Source organism: Dicentrarchus labrax, unplaced genomic scaffold (genome assembly GCF_905237075.1).
Source record: "Dicentrarchus labrax unplaced genomic scaffold, dlabrax2021, whole genome shotgun sequence".
NCBI classification, from domain to species: Eukaryota; Metazoa; Chordata; class Actinopteri; family Moronidae; genus Dicentrarchus; species Dicentrarchus labrax.
In genome coordinates, this window is record NW_026136713.1 from 16,953,916 (window position 1) to 16,980,721 (window position 26,806).

At 39.8% G+C, this 26,806-nt stretch overlaps 1 protein-coding gene across 1 annotated transcript; it reads left to right on the top strand.

Moving 5' to 3' along the window:
- The first annotated feature begins 13,987 nt into the window (after window positions 1–13,987).
- Window positions 13,988–26,806, top strand: LOC127374023 (endothelin receptor type B). The gene is made up of 8 exons (XM_051418945.1): window positions 13,988–14,273; window positions 19,770–20,332; window positions 21,363–21,475; window positions 21,574–21,778; window positions 23,780–23,929; window positions 24,039–24,172; window positions 24,289–24,397; window positions 24,505–26,806. The coding sequence occupies exons 2-8, from the start codon at window positions 19,946–19,948 to the stop codon at window positions 24,643–24,645; spliced, it is 1,239 nt and encodes a 412-aa protein (XP_051274905.1). The 5' UTR covers window positions 13,988–14,273; window positions 19,770–19,945; the 3' UTR covers window positions 24,646–26,806.

Genomic DNA, 26,806 nt, shown 5'->3' on the forward strand with positions numbered 1-26,806 from the left:
TCTGTCATAGTTCTGTGATAAGAGACTTGCATCTTTTCATATGAGGGAAAACTTTTAAGGTCCAAATACACTCATAAATATTTATATATTTAAGTAACATTAATTACTTTTGAGACAACTGGATGTGTCCTAGGTTCTGTGTGAGCTACTTTCAGTCAGTGATAAAGGTGAGCAGAGGTTTTGCAGTGGAGATGACTTTGCTAAATGTGTGTCACTGACAAGGAGAAGACTACTGAGTCTTTCTTTCTTCAACTTCCTTAACGTCGTCCTTAGAAACAATCAACAATCTTCACTGGCATGAGTCATTTGTAGGAGAAAACAGAAAACAAAAAGCAGCCAATCACAGTTCTTGTGGTCCCCGAGCTGAATTGCCATGGCAGCCTCGACGTTTAAAATTAACATTTTTGAGCGGGCACAGGTCAATGTAGCCTTAATGGGTTTTAATGCATTAATGGGTCATCATGTTAACTTTGCACTCACTGTCTCCATTGTAGATTTTCACAAAAAACAATGCATAATGGGGCAAGCAGCAAAGCCTCCTAAAAATCTTACACATAAGTAATTTTAAATAAAAAGTAACCCCTTGGGTTAAGTGTTGAGGTTACCATGCCATTGTTCCGTTCACCCATTATTTTGAAACCCCAACAGTCTGAAAATATCTCCCATTTGTCGAAAAATACAGCCGTACAGGACATCTTGCTAGCAGTTTAATGCAACCTATTTTTACGTTTATTGTTAGGCAGCTACCTCAAGGAGCAAGTCAGGTCAGTGGGTCAAACACAGGATTTCACAGAGGAGACAGCTGTTCATGTCCCAACCAAAAAGTCAATATTGAGTTATGCCAACTTACAAGTCAACATAACTTAAGAGTGTAACCAAGTAGTTTTGGTTACCTGTCCAAACTATGACTGCTTTACAACACAAACCACATGTTTATTGTTGTTACCATGACGACAAAGGCCTGCCTGTCGCTGGAACTCTCTGACTGTATTAGGATAGTCCCCGAAATTGGAGAAAACACAAAGGTGGGCTGGACCAAACCCTCCCGATTTTCCAGTGGGACTGCCGTTTTTCATTGCCCTCTCCCAGTTTTCTCCTGAGGTCATAATCTTCCCATATTCCTTCCAATTTATGACACATTTTCAACATGGGACACGGATGCGACGCATCACATAGGTGGGGCGGAACAGGGTTATTTTTACAGCTTCATTTGATTATGATAAAGATGCTGCAGCTGCCGTGTTGCGCAGCGTCCAAGTATTTCAGCTGTAAGCCCTAATGTTTCCACCTTGACAACACCACAGCTACACCCAATGTCGTTTCCTCGCATAAACATGAAGTGGAAGTGAGTGCTTGCACATAATCCTCCTAGGGCAGTGGGGTAGACATTCTCTGTAAATGAACCCATGAATGGAAACGGATGAATATCAGTTTATGCCAGAGTGTTGAATTTTTCAGTATTCTTTCCTGAAAATTAAAAGCATAAAAAAAATGCTGTTACAAGTGTTTTGTTATTTTCATTATAAAAGTCACCAGAATGTACGAAAACAAATTTGTCTCTGAAACTAAATTTTTTTTGGCAGAAGGACCCCCAGACTCCCTGCTTTGTTTTGAAATCCTCCCTATTTTTGAGTTCTCAAGCTTGACAAGTATGCCAAACGGTCATCTTAAGAAACATGAAAACCACCCAAGTTTGTATTTACTTTTTACCTCTATTCAAGTGCTCTGCTTTGTTATGCAGATTATCACGGTGCTGCCCGTAGGCCAAGACAAAAGAAGAGAAATGCACACAGACTTGGACTTTTATTAACAGAAATTACAACAAAATATATTAACTAAATGTATTAATTTGTCAAATTAGTTGGTTAGTAGTGTTTGTGAGTGGATTTGTGAAAGTGTTGTTTTGTATGGTGTCAAATAAAGTGCAACTAAACCAAACTAAAATAAAATAAAATGGATGAGAGAGGGAAGGAATGGGATTGGACTGACTAGGTGCATCCAGTTGCACTAACACGGTCTCTGGCAACCAGGACCTGAAGGAAACCACAGGAAGTAGCTGAGGGCAGGACACAAACTTGCAGGCCATCGCAGAGCCAGATGGCCGTCCCAAGTACTTTTTGGACTCCGAGACACCCTTTGGATGTCAAATTTAAGTTTGTTTGGAAAGTCTCTGGAGGCTTGTGTTGCTTGCTCAGATATATGCTGTTTTGCCAGAGTCGTGTTTCCAGAATGTCTACAACAGAGCCAGCGAGTGTAAAGTAACCTTTTGTCTCAGCTTGCAAAATGCTGGAATTTCCTTTTCAGTGAAGAAATGAATGACTGCAATTCTCAGTAATTTATATTCCAAAATAAAGGATATTATTCATATAATAATTTAATCAAATTTACATAACACAGTAGCGGCTCCTAACATCAGTGACAGTGTTTTGGATTTATAGGTCAATTTGGTAAAGTCATTTCCAGTTGAGGAATTTGGAAATAGGCCGCCTCAGCAGGGTTTGACTGTAAAAAAAATAGCTTTTACATTTTCAGATAAGCAAAATGCTTTTCCTGGGAGTATGGAGGCTTGTAATATGTGTGCTTTCACCCTTTTCACCTAGCACAGTGGTTTTCAAACTGGGGTCTGGGGTCAACAGGGGTCATTGAGTGGGTGGTAGCAGGTCTATAGGAAAAGGAGGAACAGAATATTTTAACTTTATCACATTTTTGGGGGAAGGGAAGAAACGGAGTTGACCGTTTTTACTGATTGCAATTTATGATGATCCCAGTTTGATCATTGATTGACTATGAACACTATAATCTTGAAACCTAAAAGTAAAAACTTAGGGTCAGTGTCTAATGTGCATCTATTGTGGCTTGATAGCTTCTTTGAAGACAGGGACCCTGTTAAGAGAGTAGGGCACGGAGAGTTCAACGCATGAAAAAGTTTGAGAACCCCTGATCTAACACATATCTGTTCATGTTCAAAATCAACAGGATTTAACTCCCCTGAGTTTACTAAAAAGCAAATGTGGGAAAAGTACACACATTCTTTACTCAAGTAGTACAGATAAAGACTCCCCTAAAAGTAGAATTACTGATTAAACTTCTTTACTCAAGTGAAAGTGATAAAGTACAGGCTCTGAAATGTACTCAAATCATAAAAGTAAGCAGTTTTTCTGAAGGACATTTCTTCCAGCTGTTTCTGTGCAAAGCTTATTGAATCTTCAAACAGGGTCGAGTCTCCCTCCCTTGTCTGTTTCCTTCATGTTTTGTCTGTCATGCCTGATATGCACCGGCCTTCATATTGAGATGTGAAATGATCCAAAAATAATAAAATGTAATTCTCCTCAAATGCATTTAAACTACAGTAATGAAAAACATGTAAGGAGTGGAAAGTACACTTATGCGTATGCAAAAAAGTATTAGTAAAAGTAAAAAAAGTATAGTAAGTTACAGTACAGTAACAAAGTATTTGTACTTTGTTACTTCCCAGCTCTACACTGGAAATGCTCCTGGCAGACTGATCTAATCTCATTTCTTAAACTGGAAGATTCTCTCTAAGAGGATTGACTAAGAACTTTTTACATTTCATGACAACCTACCTGCGATAGGGTTATTAACTGCTGGCTTGGTAGCTTCTTTGAAGACAGGGACCCTGTTAAGAGAGTAGGGCACGGAGAGTTCAACCCAAATCAACTTTAATATTGGTGATATTCATATATTTAATATCAAATACAGGTCATGGATGTACGGGTATGAATGTTTTGTGGTTGTATGTGCATGAATGCACACAATACACATCGACTGCACCCATGGAAAATGTATTAAATGGTAACAGATCATGCTTTCATCATCAGCTATGGCAAGTGCACAAGGCCCTTTCCCATCATTCTTTTCCAACATGTAGGCTATTAAATCCTTTAATATGCTGAACATGTTATGTGTGTATGCTAATTGTTATGTATGCTAGGTCTGTACCATATAGGCTACAGAACATGTGTTTATCTTCTAAAAAGTGGACCAACTGGAGGGTTGAAGTGTGGGTGGTTTTTATTTTAATTTTAGTTTTATTCCTGTCTTTTACTCAGCTGTATGTACTGTATGTCTGTGACTCTGTTTAAACAGAAATAACAACTGGACACTTTTGTACTTTCAGATGCCGTGTAAATATTATGTGATGTCCTAATAAAACAAATCCAGATTTTCCGAACACATAAAAAAACACAGCAGACAGTGACAGAAGAAGACGGATGGACAGAAAAGTCCCAACTGGCAAACAGCCACTGTTTGCTCTTTTCTCAGACAGCAGAGTTAAGACAGACAGAGGTGAGGAGAGGACAGGCTGCACTTCAGCAGATTCAAATCAATAAATTCATGAAACTAAGACTGCAAGCAAAATAGTAATATCGAAAGCACATGAGGATGTTTTGTCAGCTGTGGATCAGCATGAAATCTACAGGTCGAGGGAATACAACTGACACTTAGGCATAAATGCTTATAGCACCATGGCCATATCAGTGTCTGCTCCAGGAGTACTGGATGACATAGCGGTGTCTCTGTTTTTCTATTTCTCTTCTTTTTCCTCTGTCTGTCTCAGTCTCGCCTTTTCAGATTCTTAATTCCCTTTTGTCAGCAACAATTGACCTGTGAGTTTTAGGTTAAAAGCTGGAGTGAAGAGAGTAACAGTCATATTTGATAATGATACGTTGTATTAACAACTTTCAACTAAAGAAGAGACAGCATAGCAGAGACGCAACAACTGAAAACTAATAGAATATGACCATGCAACACCAGTTTAAGATGTGTTTCAATCAAATATGTCCGTAGAAAGGCTGATTCTTAACCAAAGATTAACCAAATTTCCATGTGATCTTAAATGTATTGAAAAAAACAAACTTAACTTCAGTGTTTAGAACAGTTTCAAGCCCTTGAATTTATCTCACTCTGTCTATCTCTGCTGTTGTCGTTGTGTATCAGCAGTTTCCTGCACCGGGGCTTAACAAAGGAAGTACCCACCTATCCTGACTTTGACACTAGCTGTCTTTTACTTACATATTGTTGCTAAACAGAGGAAAAAGAGACCCCCTTTGCCCTGACACTAACATTGTGCTCATTGCATACGTTGCTCAGCTAATAATAAACCGGATGTGTGCAGTAGGTTTCTCAGTTGTTGATGTCAGCTGAGAGTCACTGTTCCTGTTCTCAGGATAGAATCGAGCAGGGTGGGTGGGAATTGTTACAGTGTGGGGATGAGAAGTGTGTGCACATGTTTGGTGTTTATATGTTGGAAGAATAAGCGTCTTTGGGGTTATCATGTAACTGCTAAAGGGAAAGCCTGTGAAACAACTCCCGAAAAAAGAAAACCGCCACACAATGTGAGGTCACTTTGTCCCTGTATCGCTGACAGCAGCACCAGCCCCCCTCCCCACAGCATCCGTCAGACCTGAAATTATTTGTTCGAAAATTACCCCAGACAAGTGTGGAAAGAACAGGGAGAGGGAGTGGGAATGTCAAAATGGCTTTTATTTTTTCAGCAGCATATTTCATAATAACCCTTGGGCTATTTCCTATTCTTCAATGGTGATATCATGTTGCCAGCAAAACAGATGCATGCCAACAGACACACACACACACACACACACACACACACACACACACACCTATACACTGATATATTGCAAACTGAGCCAGGGGACAGATTGTTACCAGATGGTTCTTTGCTCCATACCAACTGGAGGATCATTTCCAATATAATTCAATTATCAGTTTTCAGATCTCTTATAATTCATCAGTAAGCACAACATATTCACTACAAACCGTTTAGGTCATATCATTAGGAAAATCCCCCAGGACTGAGTAATCTAACTAAATTACTACACTGGATCCTGAATATGTGGTATTTTCCTAATTTGAAAACAGAAAACTCAACTCATGTCAATCACTGAGTTGGATGCTTGCATGTGCACATGTATCAATCCAACAGTCCCATGTTGGCATCTACTTAAACAATACTCACACATCCTAAGCTCTTTGCAAAGGTTTCTGCTGCGGTACTACTAACTGATTTTTTGCCTGCTGCTAAGTACAATAGAATTATACTCTCAAAAGGATAGCATAAAGACAGGAAACGTTATTAGAGCATTAATGGTGTTTTCTTTGGCATGATTATAATAATTTCATCCTCTATTTACCCCTTTTCAGCTTTATTTTAGTTCCAACGCTCAGCTTCAAATCCAACAGTAGAACGAGAGGTCAAACCGTCTCTATTTATCCAATTTCAAGAGGGGTTTAGGGTTGGACCCCATCCCAGAATTATTGTTACATATTGTAACTCTTCTATGATATCAGGGGAGCTCTATATCAGCCTAATAATTTTGCCTCCTGCCATAACACTTACACAACAACATAGTGTTAAGGTGTGCTAGGTTAGCTCTGAGTGAGACGCCAATCTCCACCTATCCCAGCTGCAAAGCAGAAGAAGGGAAGCCAACGATGTTGCACGACACAAAGCTAACTAGTTTTATCTGCTACCCACCAAACAAACACAAGGTAGAGTGTAAGATTAAGTTTATCATCCTATGAAACAGCAAACTACTGTATAGTCATATATATATGAATTTCAAGCCAGTCTACTTAGCTAAAAAAGCATTTTCCTATAGATGATAATTTAAAGAGAGGTGTCTGTAAAACTGTTGGACACCCCAAACCTTCCTAGAGCCAAGTCTTTTCCCCAGTGTATGCTGGGAAAAAATTGAAACCAGAACAGTAGGTCAATTTGAACACCCATCTCACCTCTATCCTTCTAGCCAAGCAGAGCAGTCAGCACCATAGCCAACACAACCCCAGGAGTGGCCTATGCATGACACCACATAATTAGGAATTCACTCCCCTCCCAAAAGATCCAGATCTAGTCAATGCTAAACACTGCTGAGACAGATCACACACAAGTCTCTTCTAAGAGTCACAAATTGGCTAATTAAAGAGCGAACAGAACACAGCTAATCTGGGAATAAATACTTCTCACCAATGTTTGGTGTTTCACAGGGAGATAAGGCAATATGGAAACAGCTGATCAATCTCCTAATAACTCTATTTGACAAGAATAGCTATTTGCATACAGTTGGACAGTTGATAAGGTAGATACCTCTTTTGTAGATAAGGGACAACAGTTACACATGGTACCTTTTTGGTCTTCACCAGGGTATCTGATAATCCCACATACAGCAACCTGTTTCTTTCAAGATTTAATCCTTGAGAGCTTGATCTTCACTGGGAATCGTGCCCATCATGTCATGCTTCCAGGTACTTTGCTGACATAAGCAGGTACCATAAGTGCACTTGAACTGTGGACGACACTGAAACTAGGGTTACGGTTATGATTGGATGACATAGTCCAGTTGTCTGCTTCTCATCTGTGGCTTGAAGTAGCAGTAACAATACTGTTTTAATTTACAGTGGCCTCCTGTGGACTACAAAGGATGTCCAAGGGAATTTCCAATGCCTGAAACATGGAAGTAAGCCTCTTCTAAATCTATCATAATCATAGTAAATCAATTGCCCAGCTGGATCAGTTTCAATACTCTTGCACTTTTTGTGGGTACATATCCAGGAGAGATTTCACATTCCTGTTTTGCACTTGAAAGCCAGAATATGGGATATTGTGGAAGCCTACTGGTTAAGACCATATGCTGTGCTCGAAATGTCTTTGGTTTGATTCCCAGCCAAGAACCTTATTTCATGTTCCTGCTTTTTCCTTCTTTGTTTCACCCCAAACAAAGAGACATCCACGCCCTCTTGAGACATCACAAGTGACTACCTAAATGGGGGAGAAGCCCAGCAAACTTGGAGCATATGATCCAGCCACAGCATTCTCTCCACTGAATTTGGGACACAGCTGCCTTGCCACTCCAAGTATTTTACCAGGGGACCAGAAATCAGCTCTGTGGTATTAATTGGGTCACTAAGACATGTAGACATGCAACATTTTACTTTCAACTCACATGGAAGCAAGGATGATCATCAGAGTTGTCATTACTGTGAGTTGTTACTTACTCACTGTGGGTCCTTACTGTCACAGTCAGTTGTATGATGTTAATGACAAGTGATTTTACTGACAATAGCTGCTTTGAGAACAAACTTGGTAAATTGAGGACCTTGCCAACTCAACTGTATATCTATCGTGTACTTGTTAATAGGTTAATCAGAGCTGACATTAAGGCCAGAAGTGCATCAATCATCTGACCTTAAACATGACTTTTTGAGCATTAGCAGTTCTCGGGACAAAGAGAGCTGTGGCATCACCCTTCGACTCACCCTGCCTCAACCCCTGTCATTAAGCAGACAGCAAGAACAGCAGGCCTTCCTCTCCTCCAAGATGATTGTTGGGGACAAAATAACTTTTAAAACCTCCTTACCCACCTTCTTACCAACCAGAAGCAACTCTGAGCTGTAAGACAGGCTGTCAGCTTTGCCAACTTCCAGACATTGATAAAGGCAGCACAGAATTCCACATTAGTGAGAAAGGATGAGAGAACTTTATCTTTACGGCCATGTGGTATGAAATCAGTGTCCAGAGGGATTGGAAGTAATGATACTGATACTACACTCCACCTCACAGCAGAGCACCGATTCAGGAAATCCTTGGAAGAAGTCCCACTTTTGTGAAAAGAGCGAATACTGTACAGTTCAGGAAGCTGGCAGTGCCTCATGTCCTCATTGCTGATGATAACTAATGGCAGCAACTGAGCTGAAATAGGAAGTGCAATCTCCTGATGAAGCCGTCCTTGGCCAGGCTGTTGTCATGGTTGTGGAAGAAACAGTGGACGAAGAGTAAGGTTGACGTTGCCCTTTCAATAAGACATAAGGTTGATTGGGTTCATCCCGGTTTGCTGAGCACATTTTTACAAAATTTCGCTGCTCAAATATGTGAGGGTGAGTTTAAAGGTACTATGTGGAATTTTCAGCAAATCCAGGCCACCAGTGTCATTAATAACAATGACACTGGTGGCCGTTAAGTGAACTGTAGTCAGCACTGTGTTGCTGACGCGCATCTTGGGCATCAGCCAAAACAGTGAACACAGCATCCGAGACTGAAGGTTGCCAGCTTGACGGCAGGGATAACAGGACAAGGACTCTGATTCCGAGAATGTTGAAGCATGGGAATAAAGATAGAGAGTTGTGTTTGTGTACAGGTGGGGTCTATCATTGTCTTCAAGCGGGCTGGAAAAACTATAGTTTTGTGCTTACAGTATGTAAATTTGTGTTGTAGTGGGGGACATTAGCGGATTGTAACATTAGTTAGTGTTGCACATTGCACATTGTTGGGGCTGTAGTGGACCTTCAGAGAGGCAAGGCACTCAGAAGCACGCATTACAGTCACATCATTTGGATTTTCCTGGAAAAAATCCTTCACATAGAAATTAGTCCACAGGCTGTTATAGGAAACCGAGAAAGTCCGGGAAGGTCGTTTGTGTTACACAAGTTGTGTTACAATCCGTTCACACATTGTCAATACAAAGCGATTAATACATGTAAATTGCTTCACATGATACCTTTAAGGGCCCTGTATGACTCACAGAATCTCACACAAACCCGGTACACATATTACAACTTAAAGGCTTTGGTCCAATGGGACATCAGAAGCCTGGCGAAAACATCCAGACAGCTGCAGGGTTGCAACACTGTATGTGTGTGTCTGTTTGTATGTGTTGCAATGTTGGGGCAGGGTGGGGGGCAGAGCAGGAAGGGTGGTGTTGGTTTGGGTAGTCACAGGACGGATGAAGAGAATTTCTGAATGCCTTTGCAGAATGATTTTCGTCATTCTATTTCTATTCCCCTTTTTTCTACCATGTACAGTCTTTTGTTGTGAAACCATTGCATGAGACCATTAAATAAACTGGCTCCCCCCCCCCTGTTTTGAGTGTGTGTTAAGAGTTCTGCAAGAAAAATCCTCAAACAATGGGAGATGTTCTTGTTTTAACCATTAAAGCATTGCTCTTACTTGCTAGGATAATTCAATGAGTTTGACCTGACTAATATGTCTTTTGCAGATTAAAGGTCCAGTGTGGAACATTTAGGAGGATCTATTAGCAGAAGTTGAAAATTATATTTGTAGGTATGTTTTCATAAGTGTATAATCACCTGAAAATAGGAATAGCCTACTTATACCTTATAATGAGCTGTTTTTATCTACAGACACTGCGGGTCGCTTTCCATGGAGTTCACCATGTTGAACCACTATGTTTTTATATGGGCCGAGAAACCAAACACTGGCTCTAGATAGGGCCTTATGCATTTTCGTTTCTCCAACACACTTTACAGCCTGGTTGTCAAATACAAATCTGAGCAGTGCTCAGTTAGTTGTACTTCTAAATCCTACACACTGGTCCTTCAAAAGAAACATCCTCCATTTCCTTTAAATTTTTCATTGCATTAAAAGTTACGGGTTTTAGACCTACGTTTTAGATTTGCAGCCAACGCAAACATTTCCTTGCACTTGTCTTCAGAGTCAGTAGGAAACATTTACTGATCATGCTCATCAGCCTCAGCTGATTTATGTCAATGCATCTATTCAGTCCTCGAGTGCTTGATTTAGCATTTATCACTGGCCTGCTTCAGCAGACACACCCAGTCTGGAGTGTCTGTTGGCTAAAGATTTCTTGAATTCTCTATTATATTCTATATCATCAGGCCAGCTAAAGGACTGTAGGATCCTTTGCTGAGATTTGTTCATAAATACAAATATATATTATATATATATTACATATTCTCTTTTTCAAAGATTCAGACTAACAAAAAACGTCTTTTTTTATGTCTGTTGACCTTATCCAGTGAGTGTCAAAGGTTTTCTTGAGCCTCTTAAGAGTTCAGAGAACTTTTTCAATGCATGGATGAGCATGTTATCCTCTATACGAAGAGAAAACATGGAAATCTACAAATTGGCATGAAAGGGTTTTCACATGATAGCAGTATTATTTTTAATAGACACAACAGACACAGCCGAATGTGATTTGAGATGGTGCCATGTTACCCTGATGTGTCTGGTGTGTATAAGACTTAAACTCTGAAGCACCCAGTGGTGAGTCTATTGCTAAAACCCAATGTTGTGTGACTGAGCATTGTTTAAACCCACATTTTAAAGGCTGTTCAAGACCCCAAAATATGCAAAGATGCCAAATATCTTGGGATGAATTTGTGGTAACAAAAGCATTAAAAACAAGTCTGTTTGGTCTAATAGTGCAGCTTTTGTGATACAGTGGGATTTTTTTTCTAATTTACAGAAACTCAAGAGTTTAAAAGGTCAAGCTGATAAAAATAGATGATTAAGAAACAAGAATGATTCTTTTTGTGCTTTTTTGTGCTTGTGTGATGGAAAGGCCGGTACAAGGTTATTTGTCACATTACAACTCGGAGGAAGAATGAATTGTGTGGTTGCCAGCAAAAATAGCTCTAATGATTAAGTCACGGAGGAAGAAATGTATTTAATAGAAAGGTTCCCGTAATGTGAACGTTTTCATTATATTTCTCAACAACATTTGTGGATGGGGGGATGTTAGAAACAGAGACTCTTTGCAAGTTCGAGGACAACATCTGTGTACCACAGGAGCCATGTGGTGCAGAGAAATATTTGTCAGGTTCCTCCCTGTGGAGACAGCCTGAAGATGGAGCCCTGCCTTGTTCTTCAGTGATTAGCTCAGTTCAAAGACATGAAGAGATTTTCTATCACATTTCTCTCTGTCGGCCTTTGGTTGTTTTTTTTTATGTCTCTGTAACATTTAGGATAAATAAAGAATCTTCTTCACATTCAGACTCTGTCAGGAACCACAGCGCATACTGTAAAGTTAAAGAAGAGCTTGTTTCCTGTCATAAAGAATGAGGAGTGTTTACAGATCAGGAAAAAGTTTATAGCAACTGTCCAAGAGTGTCGCTCTGCCAAGGCCACATAGACTACATAGCAACATGGACAACAGCATGTCCTCAGTACACACACACACACACACACACACACACACACAGGTGCAGAGCAATGCAGTATTGAGTTGGGGAGACATAACGCGTATAACCATGTGTATAATGGTGATAATGTCTGTTAATATGAGACTGTGCTAATGACAATAATGATGCACCAGGAATAGTCACCTCCCAAAATAGAGCACGGGATGGATGTCATTAAACCGACTCCACAGAAAGGTCCTTTGTTTGGTGTGTGTGCTTGTGTGTGTGTGTGTGGGTGTGTGTATGTGTATGTGTGTGTGTGTGTGTGTGTGTGTGTTTGTGGGCCCACTGGTTTAATGGCATTGCTGATGGTGATGGTGTGAAGGGTCAGGGTTACGAGATTGCTCTTGCTTTTGGTGTGTTTGGTGTCTTTGTTTGTATGTGCAAGGGCGTGTGTGTGCATGAGTGTGTCACAAGTGCTGATAAAAACAAATGTCGTGAGTTGTTTTGTATCGTTGTTGTATATTTTGTATATCAAATTATTAAAGAATTCTCTGGTTTTATCTTTCATATTATATTCATGCCATGTGGTGTGGCTAAATGGAAAATGGACTATACTTCCAACCACTCAAAGCGCTTTTACAAATACATGCTACATTCATTTCAAACAGAAACTAATTCATTCATTCACATTCATACACCAATGCACAGTACTGGGGGCAATTTAAGGTTCAGTATCTTGCTCAAGGACACTTCGACATCCAGTGGGAGGAGCCGGGGATATCCTTCTAAATAAGTGGGCGACCTCCTGTTTGACTCTGAATCTGTACGTGCAGAACAACTTGCACATATAAATTCCAGCCCATAGTGTATACATTTGTGTGACAATGAGTGTGTTTTAATGCTCTGAACATTACAGAAAATTCAAAAGTCACATAACATTAAAGATGGAAATGACAAACAAGCCAGTTACAAGTAATTGTAACAGTTTATGGCAGACGTCATCACCAGTAATGTCCTCGAATTCTCATATTCTGTTTAAAGCTGCAACAGAGGCACCATTGATCATAGTGGGAAAAACTGCATCCACACTGTTACTTAATAGAAGTTGAAAGAAAGTAGCCCTTTTCTTTCAAAAATTGCAGTGAAGAACAGCATCTCCTTTAAGTGTCAAGTGTGTGTGATGTAGTGGCATCTGGCAGTGCAGTTGCAGGTTGCAACTCACTGGTTTCAACTACAACTACAGTGGCTGCAAAACTCACAGAAAATGCTAACGGTCCAGTCTAGAGCCATTGTTTGGTTTGTCCCTTCTGGGCTTCTGTAGAAACATGTTGACCTCCACAAAAAGGTAACCTGCAGCCTCTGTAGATAAAAACAGCTCATTCTAAGGTAAAGAACACATAACGGTGTTTATGTTCAGGCGATTATACACCAATGAATACCTGAATATTATATTCAATTTCTGCCAAAAGATCCTCCTAAATGTTACACACTGGGCCTTTAAATGAAGGATATATCAACCTGAAACAAGTAATTTATTTTTTTAGGTAATCTGAGGCTAATCAGTAATGTATTAGTCACGTGTTTAACCTACTTCAGCAAAGTAACTATAGTCATAAATGTGTTGGAAAAATATATTATTAAATGAAATTCAGTGAAAATGGAAAGTTAATTGGAGCCAACAAGTACCTGAATAGGTTTTGTAAGTGTTTGAAAGGGGGCAGATGTCAGGGAGTTTGTGTATGTTGTGTTTTGAAGTGAGATCCTGCAGGCGACGGGTGGGTTGGGGTTGGTGGTGGTGATGGGAGGACCCTGGAGGCTGAACCATTCCCATGACAGCCAGTCAGCCACTGAAGCTTTACAGCACGTCAGAGAAAGACAACTCCTCTTTCATCACCACAATGTACCTGCGGTGTGTGTACGTCACCAGCCCAACAACCAGATGTATTTAATTGTTGTTAAAGAGCTGGGAAATCAGAGACCGGTGCAGCGTTGCGCATTTTCTGGAACATTTAAAAAAAAAAAAAACTTCATAAAGTTGAGTCCTGACAGTGAGGAGGGAAGGATGCTCGCGTCTGTGATGTGATTGGCTGCCTCTTCAGCCTCCCGGCGTGTCGCTATAAAACCCAGCACAGTCTCTCGGGCCGCTCCAGAGCGCACCCGGAGCCGGAGTGGAGGACCCCCCCCCTGGACGCACGGCGGGGACTCGCTGGAAAACACCGTGAACTTACACTGCTGAAAACCCACCGAAAATAATCGCAATTATCGATTAAGCATCTGACCAATCAGTGGAACTCTGCTGGAATATCGATCGGAAACCTTTGAACTTGGACCACAGCTACAACACCGCGGTTCTGGTGAGTTCAGACTGATAACGTCATCGGCCGTGATTTGATTAAATGCCCAGTTTAATTGTAAGTAAAGGAGAAGTGACCACAACCACATGACTTAAGTTAAGCTATTGAACTGGATGAAACTTTTATTGTGCGTGGAAATGTTTTCTCCTTTTCTATCTTTCCATTGTCATTTATCCAGTTGAATTAGAGGGTTTGTGAGTTTATTAACTGGTATTCTTGCGATCCATTTCACATTTTTACGAATTGCATTAGTTTTGCATGGCATGGGTCACATTTGCCGCCATTAAAAACGCATTCAGTATCTCTTTCTGGTCCTGTCGAAAGTTTTCTAGCCTATTTAAAGTGTATGTGTTGGACTGGAGGGGCCTCACCGATGCTTAAACAATACCCTGTAAAATAGAAGGACCGCTTTGTTGCAGCTCGATTGTTGCACAGTTTGCACACTTTCCCATTTCACGACCTGTAGGGTGTGTGATGGCGTCATGCAGCGCCCTGGAGGTGCCATAAAAGCTGACACATGATTATATATGGCTGCACTCAAAAACACATATTTAAATCAAAAGAATAAAAATACTTTCAGTTCACTGGCGTTTGGTCCTCTGCAGACTCGCTTTATTGGGTCTATTCACAGAGGAGACCACTAAACTCCAGGGAACTGGCAGAAAAACTATATTTCACACTTTGACAAAGGGTCAAAAATGGGGCTATAAACCTTAACAGACTAACCTTACATTTAGGTGCAGTGGAGGTCAAACTCAGCTGGATTTTTTTCATTTTAAGTCACATTGTGATGGCTGTGGATTAATGTTTGCATTTCTACTTAAGGGTACTGTTATGATCCTGGGGTGTTTCTGTTATTCCAAACTGGAAACAGGTGTGGGAGGTGTGGGGGGTGTTGTCAATACAACACCAAAAACTACAGAAATGACCACAGAGTTGAATCAGCGCCTCTGTGCAGGGAAATAATTAAATAAATATATGCCTGGAATGAATTGAGACACTGTTAGAAGGACATTTACTTTTACATTTGACTGAGGTTGGTTCAAACACTTTACATGACAACATTAATATATGCAAAGAAGTGGAGTGTATTTCTCCTGACATGTTAACCAGCCAAACTCCTACCTATCCCACGGATCCTCACTTGCAGAAACATGAAAAAATAAAATATGCACTTCCTCTGGCTGCATGGCTGCCTCTCTCGCCTCCATATTTCTCTCCACACTGCTTCAATAATACCTGGAAATAAGAAGATGCTGATATTGTGTAGCTAATATACTATTTCTGTGTACTAAGAAATTAATTTCATATCATTCATATCATATAATAGTGAGGCTTGAGGACATTATGCATATAAGACACATACACTTTAGATAAGTTGTAGTTGACGCTGGTTTATTTAATGTTAATAAGATAAAGATTTTAGGTAACATCCCTCCTTTGAAAAAATACTGAAAATATTTCAAAACCTGTCCGATACCTAATCAATATGAAACAAAAACAAACAGTATGCACGTGCCAGCCTCTGTGACACAGTTTCACCATCAACATTTTAGACTTCACATATAAGATTTGTTGCAGGAGTATATTGCATTATATTGTTTACAAATGTGTCCTGGATTATAGAAACTAAGTACATTTACTCCAGTACTTTACTTATTTTCAGTTTTGAGGTACTTGTACTTTACTTGCGTTCATTTTATGCTACTTTATAAAGCTACACCACCAGATATCAGAGACAAATATTATACCACATTTATCTGACAGGTTTAGTTCTTTTTCCAATCACAACTTTGCAATAAAAACATATAATACAGTATATTGTTAATTAAAGTTATTGTTAAGATTAAACCATTAGTTTCAAACCTTTCAGCTGAGTGAACACTTGCAAACTGTATCTGTCTTGTTTCATATGTCTGTAAGTTGTTATCAGCTTCACCAAAGAGACATTTCCCTTCCAAACTTCTCACGTGGTGAAATTACCGTTTAAATGAAACCATGTGAGAAGTTTAAAGGGGAAATTACTGAGTCCCAAAGAGGTAAAATTATCCAATATTTCTGAAATAAAGCAAAGATGTGAGATAAAGAGGCATTAAGATGAAAAGCTTTCTTCTTTCCTCTCCCATTAATCATCTCACAACCCCTCAGATTTATCTTGTGGTCCTTTGGAGGGGTTCGACCCCTATAGGAATCACTGGACGTAAAGTGGAAACAGACAACTTTTCAACTTCCCCCCAGTGTTTCCAGGTGGTATTATTGTTTGTTGCACAGACAGCAGATAGCTTTACGTTTAGAAATTATCAGCACAAGTTTGGAAATGAGAGAGATTAAAGACACATCGAAGAGATACATTGAAAATGTCATAATATTATATTGAATTTGGGAACAGACAATTAACGACAGCAGGGGTTGGTGTTGGGGTGGAGGGGAGAGTAACATACTATACATATATCAACATGTAGTGGAGAAAAAGTGAGTTTACACCGTGCAATCAACATTTACTTCATAAAGATAAATTCTCTATTTCCACTTAAAGTACCGAAAGGTATATAAAAAACTAGCTCCACCGCAAGCAGCTACTGTACAACAGTAAAGTGCTGCTTAACCACTGATGCATCAGAATTATGTTATTATTACATCAGAGTGATATTTCAATCTCAGGGGCTTTTTTACTACAGAATTAGTACTTTTAATTATACTTGTAATGGAGTCTTTTAACAGAATTGTTTTGATAACTTTACTAACAGTAAGTTAAGTTTGGTAGTTTTTCCACCATGTTATGTTTTTCATCTGATTATTAAACTTCATCAAATGATCAACCCACCTACACAATGTTAATAATAACATTAAGACGTTCAATTTTATATCTCAATCCACCCTACCTACATCCTCCTGTCACCTCTGTCTTTTATTGCCTCTCCCTTGTCATTCTCATGACTCCTTGGCTCCCCCCCCCACTTTGCCTTTCTTATGCTTTCCGTTTCCTCCTCTTGTTCTAATAAACAGTATAACAAATCAAATTGTCATTCCTCTTAATCTTGGCTTCTTTTATTGCCATTCTGTTCCTTACTTTTTATACCATTTTCTCACTTCTTTGCGCTCTTCTTTACGCCCTCTCTTCCCACACACAAACACATATTTTCTGACCACCACCGGTATCCCCTTCACTTCCACTCTGCTGGTTGCCAACTTTCCACTTCCCTGTATCTTAAGATGTGAAGCCAGCAGAGCTAAGAGTCGGATATGGTTATTAAAGTAAAATCTATTAGATTAAGAGGATCAGGCCAATTAAAACTCAACTTTCCAATTAGATCAGACAATCCTGCTCTAACATGGCCTAATGAGGTACCATGTTATACAACACAAGGGCATAATTCAGATGATAGAGAGGATAATGTATGGATGCTGGCCAAATTTTTCAAAACTGATTTCTTGTGATATGTGTGTGAGTTCATCCATGTGATTTTGTGCCTTTGTGTGTGTGAACAGAACAAGCCTCTGTGTTTTTGAGCCAGATGTAGATATGAATGCCAGTTGTGTTTGAGAGAGTGCTTGTGTGTGTGTGTGTGTGTGTGTGTGTGTGTGTGTGTGTATGCATATTGAAGGATGTGATCAAAAAGCTTAAAAAAAAGTAAACTAAGCATTTGTTCTTAACCCTTTTCTTTCTGAACCGTAGTGTCAAGGGGTTTGCACGTCAGCTCAGAGACTGAGAGATTTTTTTGTGACATCTTTGTGTATGTGTGTGTACGTGTGTGTGTGAGTGATTGTGTGCCCTGATAGCGTGTCTGCACAGATACTGTCGCCATCATCAATAAGCCCATTTATCCTGCGAGATGCCCCAGGGTATTCTAGGAGGTACACATGATTCTTGAGAGGCTCAAAGCCTCGCTAGTGTTGTCTATGAGAGAAAGAAAGTATCACACACACACACACACACACACTGGACACACAGAAGGGCTGTTCCTCATCTAACCTATAACCTCAGTTATCACTGTTTCATATGTCTCTTATGTGTCACTGCTCTCTTCTGTTCATTTCACTTTATTTTCTGTATATTATATTCTATAATACATTCATTATACAAAAAATATCAGTGTTGTAATAACATGCATTGTGTACATACATACGTGTGCCATTGCTGACAAAGAGTGGGATCAGTAAGTTGAGCTCCCTGGTGAATGGATGCTTTTGCCCTGTTTGCAATAGTTAAACAAATGTTTTCATCAACAAATTCACTTATAGGCCCCTGTGAGGCTATACTGTTGAGTTTGTTTCAGCTTATATTTGGTAAACTAACAGTGCCTCTGAGGCTGATGGGAATGTGATTAGCTTTATAGGTATTAGACAGTGGTTTCAGTGAAAATCTATACTCAGATAGGAGTACTGTTAAATTACTGGAATATTACTCAACTACAAGTAAAACTACTGGTGTTAAGAAATACTTAATATATAAATATGATCAGTTACTTTTTAACTGTTGGTGTTTAATGCATTATCAATAGTAGGCATTTAATCAAAAGGGGAGATCCATGTAGAAGATATCTACTTTCAACAAAGCGAATTTATTTGATAAATAAGCAAATATATTCAGGAATAAAGCATAGAATAAAGATAAAGCAGGAAGTCTGTATCTTAAAAGCATAATAAAAATGTTTTTCAACCTGCGTAGAACACATTTTCTCACAATGCACTGCAAACAAACAGCCAAACAAATTAGTTTTTTTCCCAAATTTACTCTAAATTAATACCAACTCCTGTGCAGTTGGTCAGTTTGGTCACCTCTGTAAACCTGTGCCGCGTTTAAATGAAGCAGGTTTTCATTAGCCTGCAATGTGTTTAGTTGCTCTGGCGTACGGAAAGAATTGCAGTTGGAAGTACCACCGCAGATCGCGAGTGCTGAAAGGAAGTACAAAACATTTCCACCTCTTGTGTGTCCCTGGTGTATTGGCTACAAAAATGCAGATGAATGGTTTGGAAATAAGTCAAATTGTTGGCCTTTAAAAGCAGCAAAGTAGATTACTTAGTGTAATGGGTAATTAAATACGAGTACAATTCCTAAAGGTACTCAAAAAACGGACTTAATTATAGAAACAAATTTTGATGTTGGCGCAAAATGAAAAAGTGGAGGGATGAATTACCGAAGTAACAAAGTGACAATTCATCCCAAGGGAGACATTTATGGCAATCCAACAGTTGTCAAGACATTTCACTCAGAAGCACAATGGTGATGCTAGTTAGAAAAGCCAAGGGCTCACCAAAGTCATTAAGATTAATCCTCTTGTAATCATGAATGTCTCTACAAAAGTTTGTGCCATTCCACTTAGTAGATGTTGAGACATTTTCCAGGATAAGTGAAACCTTTGACCTGGTGGTGGCACTATAGAAAATGTTGGGGGATCAACAAAGCCAACAGGATTCCTCCTCTGGGGACAATGAATGTCTGCAACTGTTTCTGTGTTTGTGTGTGACATGCTGCTTCGTCTACTTTCTCTGCAGGACAGACAAGCTCGACCCATGGTGCCAGGCCCGGAGCAAGACTCTGTGTGTGGCTGTGTGTGAGTGTTTGAGTATGCGTGTGTGTGAGTGCCTGTAAGTGTGTTTTTTTTTTTTGACTGCTGTGTGCCTTTGAGTGAGTGAACGTCTTGCTGTGTGAGTGCGAGGCTCGTGTAAGGATGAGGCCCTTCATTCTGCTGTGTCTCCTGATGGCCGTGGAGGCAGGAGCCTCGAGGTTCGTCCGCGACTCCCAGGGCGGCTCCGAAGCGTCAGAACCCTCCAAGAACAACTCCTCCGTCCCGCTCCCACCCATACAGCCGGCCCGGCCTCGGGGCTCCTTCCCCCCCATGTGCATAAATCCCACGGAGATCAAGTACGCCTTCAAGTATGTGAACACCATCGTGTCCTGTCTGATCTTTGTGGTGGGGATCATCGGCAACTCAACCCTGCTCAGGATCATATATAAGAACAAGTGCATGAGGAATGGACCCAATGTCCTGATTGGCAGTCTGGCACTGGGGGATCTGCTTTATATCATCATCGCCATCCCCATCAATGTGTTTAAGGTGACCACATTCATCTTTTGTGTCTGTCTGTCTCTATTTGTTTACTACGACTACTTTACTTCACTTCAACAATTCAACCATACAACATAACTTCAAATTAATTCCATTTATTACCCATCCGTAGGTCTGTGTCTAATTTAGTAGGACATTAATCTAAAGCGATTTCCCTGCACTGCAGTTTCCAAGTTATGAGTGAGCTGTTTTCAACGCCTTTCTTGGCACATCCTGTGGTTAGCTGTGGTTTATTTACGAGTTAATTTCTGCGGTCTGAGTCTCTACATTCGGTGTCTTTTGTGTGGTTTTCTTCATTTCCTTTTCAGACTTTTCCACCTAGACTACAAGAGATAATCCAAACTAAAAAACTCAATAAAAGCAGACGTGAGCCAAACATTAGGGGCGACATGCAGTCGGTGCCAAACGCTCAAGTCATGCTATAACCACAGAAAACAATACGTAAAACTTGTTCTATTTTCCAAATCTGATCGGATACACTTGAAATAAGCTGGAATGCTGTGCTGCATTTTATCCAGGCACATCTGAGTAAGAGTCTCTGATTCTTTTTTTTTTTTTTTTTTACTTTTTTGCCTGAAAAGTTCTGCATTTCAGGTATTTGTGCGACAAACTGTAATGTAAACATGATGAGTGTAAAAAAGAATTAATGAGAAACAGAATCTGCTGAATTGAACAGGCATGGGTTTGAAAACACAACGTAGCATTATAGTGACACAGTTAGTGGCTGACAAATACAAAGCACTCCACAATAATCAAATTTGCATCTAGATTTGTTGTTGAAGCCACGATCCTGATGCCGAACTGATTTTATAACCCCAGGGGAGAAGGACTTAAGCAGTGAGGAGGAGGAACAGTCTTATTGCATTTGGCTTTAGCAGTAATAGTAATGGAAGACACAAGGAAGACAGGACCCCTACATGAATCTCAAAGCTATCTGTCCATGTGTTTACAAAGGTGACACTTCTCTCATAACAAATGTCTCTTCTCTCTGTTTGCTTCCACTGTTTTTCTTACACAGCTATTAGCCGAGGACTGGCCATTCGGGGTGTATGTCTGTAAGCTGATGCCGTTCATCCAGAAAGCTTCAGTGGGAATCACCGTCCTCAGCCTGTGTGCCCTCAGTATTGACCGGTAGGTAGACATCAACTCTACACCCACACACACACACACACACACACATTCGCTCTAAAAGTATTTAACTAAAATATATGTGTGTGCTGTTTGTGTAGCTACCATGCCGTGACGTCGTGGAGCAGGGTGAAGGGGATGGGGATCCCACTGTGGAAGGCTGTGGAAGTCACTTTGATCTGGCTGGTTGCTGTGCTGCTCGCAGTCCCTGAGGCGCTGGCATTTGACATGTTGGAGATGCCATACAGAGGCAACAAGCTGCGCGTGTGTCTGCTGCATCCAGAGCAGACCAGCAGCTTTATGAAGGTAGGCACTTGATTAGACTTGAAACCTGTTAGCAGTGAAGTATTTACATTCTTTAGTTAGAATAAAGGTATTGCTTAAGTGGTTATGAAACAATTTAATACAGATGTCTCTATATGACCTATATACACCTACTAACACGACTAGATAGATAGATACTTTATTTATCCCAAGGGAAATTCAAGACTATCAACAAGAAGAATGGCTATTTCTATATAGTTATTCTTAATTTCTGTCACCAGATTGGATTTGGACCGATTCTCCTTAATCAGATGAAACAAGGCGGTGGAAACACTACCCCTTATATTCACAGGGGCCACCAAAATCAACACAAAATGAATGTTTTTTTTTGCTGCTTTAAGTAAAAGTAACAGTACAATGTAAAAACATTCAAAGTCACTCATTTAAAATCTTAATGAAAGCTACAAAAGTATTATAAAGCAAAAAGATCTTCAACAGTATCAAGTATCAAAAGACAAACTTATTATGCAACACAATGGCCTCCCTATTAGGCTTCAACCTCTGGGCAATGTCTGTACAAATATTCATGGCAATCCATACAGCACAGCAGTTTCAGTCTGGAGCAATGTGCTGGTCTGACGCACATTGTTACAGTCACGCTGCTGGCGTGGCTAAAAAATGACTCCTGACACCTGCTGGGCTCATAATTCACACAGAAATATGTGAGTATAACGACTAACTGAATTACTTTAACAACATAATAAACTCAAACATCTGGAAACATTTATCTTCTTTTCACTGAAATATGAGTAGAATAACTTAAACTTGGCATAGATTATAGTAATTTATGAATTCAAAATGTTTGATGGGGATTGCATGTTAGGTTATTAGTTTCCCACAGGCGCATACTCCAAAGATCCTGCACACAGATTTAGATCTCACAGTAAGGTTAAGTTAGAAAGATTTGGTTCATCTTGCACCTGATATTGCTTTCAAGTACAAATGTCAACACAGTGCACTTCAAAGCGCATTCACAATACGCACACAATACAATAAGTGTGTTTCTGTAATCAGGATCTCTTTTTCTCTTTTTCAAGCTCTGCCAACAAGTAATTAGTGATTCCAAAACATGTAATACAATACATAAACACTGCATGCAAATCATCTGAACGTGACTGTTTCTCATATTATTCACAGTTGCAAAGACATTTCCAGTATGTGAATACATCCAGTTTATTTAAACCAGTAGGAGTTGCAGGACACAGTGGGAATAAAGCATAAAGCTGCAGTGTCCTTTAATGTATGACCTGTCCTTTTAAATCAGTGAATTGAGATTTGAGCTTGATGTCATTACGAAATGATACAATAATTCAGTCTGAGCTGTTGGACTACTTTGAGAAGAACCGGAATTTTAACCTAATTGCGGAAATGTCCTTAATTCACCCAAAACTAAGTTTTCCACAACGACAAACAAGCACTACAAAAAGAAGAATTTCTGCCAAACCAACATAAGTCTGAACTTAATTTAACATATTTACAACACATTTCAAATTCTGGACGTGCGCCAACATCTCTCTATATTCAATCCAGATCCACCGCACAATACATCATGCCTTAACTGAAATCATATTTCGTTTGAAAAGGTAGTGTGGCATTAAAACAAAAAAACTAAGACATTTCGCAGGGGTCTGACACAGGTTTTTGCTTTTTTGCCTTTTTGGTTCTGGCATTTATCAGTCGAATGAAAATATGTTATTAAATCATTCTTGAAACAAATAAGTAATGGTTTACCTTCTGTCTTATTATAAAAATAGAAGAGTGACTTTGTTTTGTTATATTAAAATTAAAGGTTGTCTTAGTTGAACTACAGGAAGTCATAGTTCTATTCAATCCTAAATTCTGAACTAAAACACTTTAGAGTTACAGTTACAGAAAATACACGGCATATTATATTTTTGGTAAAACGTATGTTTACAGGATAAACTCTATGGATGCCTCTGTAAGTAACACTGTATTTGTTGGGATCTGGGCTTTTTTTCCCAGTTCTACCAGGATGTGAAAGACTGGTGGCTGTTTGGCTTCTATTTCTGCCTCCCACTGGCCTGCACAGGAATCTTCTACACACTCATGTCCTGTGAGATGCTCAGCCGCAAAAAAGGCATGCGCATCGCACTCAACGACCACATGAAACAGGTATACAGGCAAATGACTGCCGCACACATTCAGAACCACTGTAACCAAAAGACTTGGAAAGCCGGAGAAACTCAGCAGCATCAATATTTGTCTTTGTGTGTGTGTGTAGCGGAGGGAAGTCGCAAAGACGGTGTTCTGCCTCGTGTTGATTTTTGCTCTCTGCTGGCTGCCCCTTCATCTCAGCCGTATTCTGAAGAAAACAATCTATGACCAAAATGACCCCAACCGCTGTGAACTGCTCAGGTAGGCACGCAGATACAGAAAGCGACGCAAGTGCACTGTAGACTTTCTTCAGAACCCATTGTTTTCTGCTGTGTGACTTCCTGTCTTTACTGTGAACGATGTCCTTTTCATGCCAGCTTCCTGTTAGTGATGGATTACATCGGCATCAACATGGCCTCCTTAAACTCCTGCATTAACCCGATTGCCCTCTACTTTGTCAGCCAGAAGTTTAAAAACTGCTTCCAGGTAAGAGGGCACACAAAAGGCAATAAATGTGGTATTATTAGAAAATACAGCAAAGCAAATAACTGCATATGTGTGTGTGTGTGTGTGTGTGTGTTCTTGTCTCGTAGTCCTGCCTGTGCTGCTGGTGCTACAGAACGTCTCCCCTGGATGAACGAGGCTCAGGAGGACGCTGGAAGGGCTCTTGCCACGGGAACGGACTAGACCGCTCGAGCTCCCGCTCCAGTCAGAAATACACAAGCTCTTCATAAACACATCACAGCCGCCTCTGCCACACCCATGTTCCCATTAGCTCCCATCGTGGAGAAACAGCGATGTCACTGCCAACAGACCGGGAAAGGGAAAAATGGAGCGAGGTAGAAGGTAGAGGCAGAAGAACTGCGATAAAAAGGATCGACCCAAACTGATGATGAAACAGGACTGTACCTGTTCAGGCTGTAATACTAACGGCAAAAACTATGATGCAGGGCAAAAATCATCATCATACATCATGCAAAAATCTGTTCATACTCCAACACTGAGGCTTGTGTAGAGGACTAAAAGTCTCTCAGTGGACCAACATGGTAAATACATTTATAAAAAAAATGTTTATTAACCACATGTAAATTTATGTACAGGATTATCTACATGCAGATTGCAGATGTATGATTATATCTAGCCTTAGTGCTTCATGTATGAATAACAGCACTGATGAGTACTATCTGTTGAAGCTTTGATACCTCACGGGGGGAAACATAGACGGAAACTGTGACCCTGAGTTATTTTCCAAAAAGCCTCAAAGGTTGCGAGTCTTTTTTTTGCAAAACTGCACACGGGTGCTCCTGCATACAAACGCAATCAGTAGCTGATTATCTGACAATCCATGCATGTTGTCATTGAGCTCCTCAACGGCCATGTGCCCTGGTGACATCATACCAGAGTAAAATGGGCCCCACTGTGTGTCATGTGGAGAGTTGAACATCGGAAATCATCGCTGCTTTAAGTCATGTGGAGGGCAGCTGTTGTTCAAGAACGCTGACAAATACCAGATGATTCCCATCATGCTATGCAGAAGAGGTCATTATTAGACCTGTTATTATTGCATTATTTTTAAGTGGTCTCTGTTTCCACTGTGTATAAAGTCTTATCCTGTCTCTTACAATGTAGCTTTTATTTTTCTAAGAAAATATCAAACGTGAAGCTCGTTTAATCGTCCAACATGAGGTGTTCATTTATGATTTCCAAATATTTTACCTCCGTCAGTGAGTGGTCATGTAACGTAGATGTTCCTGTGGCTGGAAATTACTCTCAGAATTACTTCTAAGAGCTGCTTGAGGAATACATGTTTTAGGATTGACCAATTTAAAGCTTTAGGAAGGAAAAAGAAATCCTGTACACCTGGATGCTTTTTTAAGAAGTGAATGTTTTTACGTAATGATCATAGGAATTATTAAGATATATTAGTTGTTTCCATTAAATATAATCCAGGTAAAATTCAAGATCTCTAAATCATTTAACATATTTAACCATCATTTGTGAAGGAGAGATACAAGCTAAAGAAGGATCCTGTAATGATCTATTTCTCATTTTGTATGTGGGGTGCAACACAGCGAGAGAAATTTGTTCCTAATATTTTATGATGACTTCAGTTAGGACGTCTGTGGCTAGAGCTAGCTGCAAGTACCCAATAGTCATACACTTGTGATGAATCTTGTGATGCCAACACATCAAGGAAAAAAAAACACAATTTCTGGCTCTTTAAAAAGTCTGACATAAGGACAAACTGCAGGTTGATAGTAAGTCTCTTAACCTTAACTTCCCCAGGCAGGATACATGGATTGTGTGTTATAGATGACCTGGACGAATCAAAGTTTTCAACACTGGCAGTAGTGAGAGCATATACTGATAACACAAGCACAAGATGAACCCATTTTATCCGGTTGTTTTGTTGTGTCTCAGTACATCGTGACTAAGATTGGAAACCTGGAAAGTTTTCTACATCAAACTAATAAGCAAAAGTGTCCTCTTTCAAAACCAAATTTGCGCTGACGAACCAGACAAGGTGTTTGTTCACACTGAAGCCTTTTAAAGTAGACTTGATTGATGTAATATAATATATAAATTTTTCCTTTGCCACTGTATTTGCAACAGCACTCAGATCATCTGATCATGCAGTACGTGACTCATTAACTCATCATATCTATTTATGCCATCTTCGCTGTGCTTTTAGTTACATCTAAAAGCGACTGTGTACTGGAAGGTCTGAGCAGCTTTGAGGCTGTCTTTATAGAGGGACCACCAAGCTAATACATGTAGAAGTGATGCAAGGTTGAAGATGAAATGTAATGTGAATATCGGCCCTGGTGTTTTAAATTACATTTATACAGTACTTAATTGCTGAGGGTATGCAGTAATAAATATTATTTTATAGCA

Bases quoted from the DNA above. Each gene is read 5' to 3' on its own strand.
- LOC127374023 (XM_051418945.1), top strand. From the start codon at position 19,946: ATGAGGCCCTTCATTCTGCTGTGTCTCCTGATGGCCGTGGAGGCAGGA. The intron at 20,333-21,362 runs GTGACCACATTC...TTTCTTACACAG, and splicing joins TCCCCATCAATGTGTTTAAG to CTATTAGCCGAGGACTGGCC. The intron at 21,779-23,779 runs GTAGGCACTTGA...TTTTTTTCCCAG, and splicing joins AGACCAGCAGCTTTATGAAG to TTCTACCAGGATGTGAAAGA.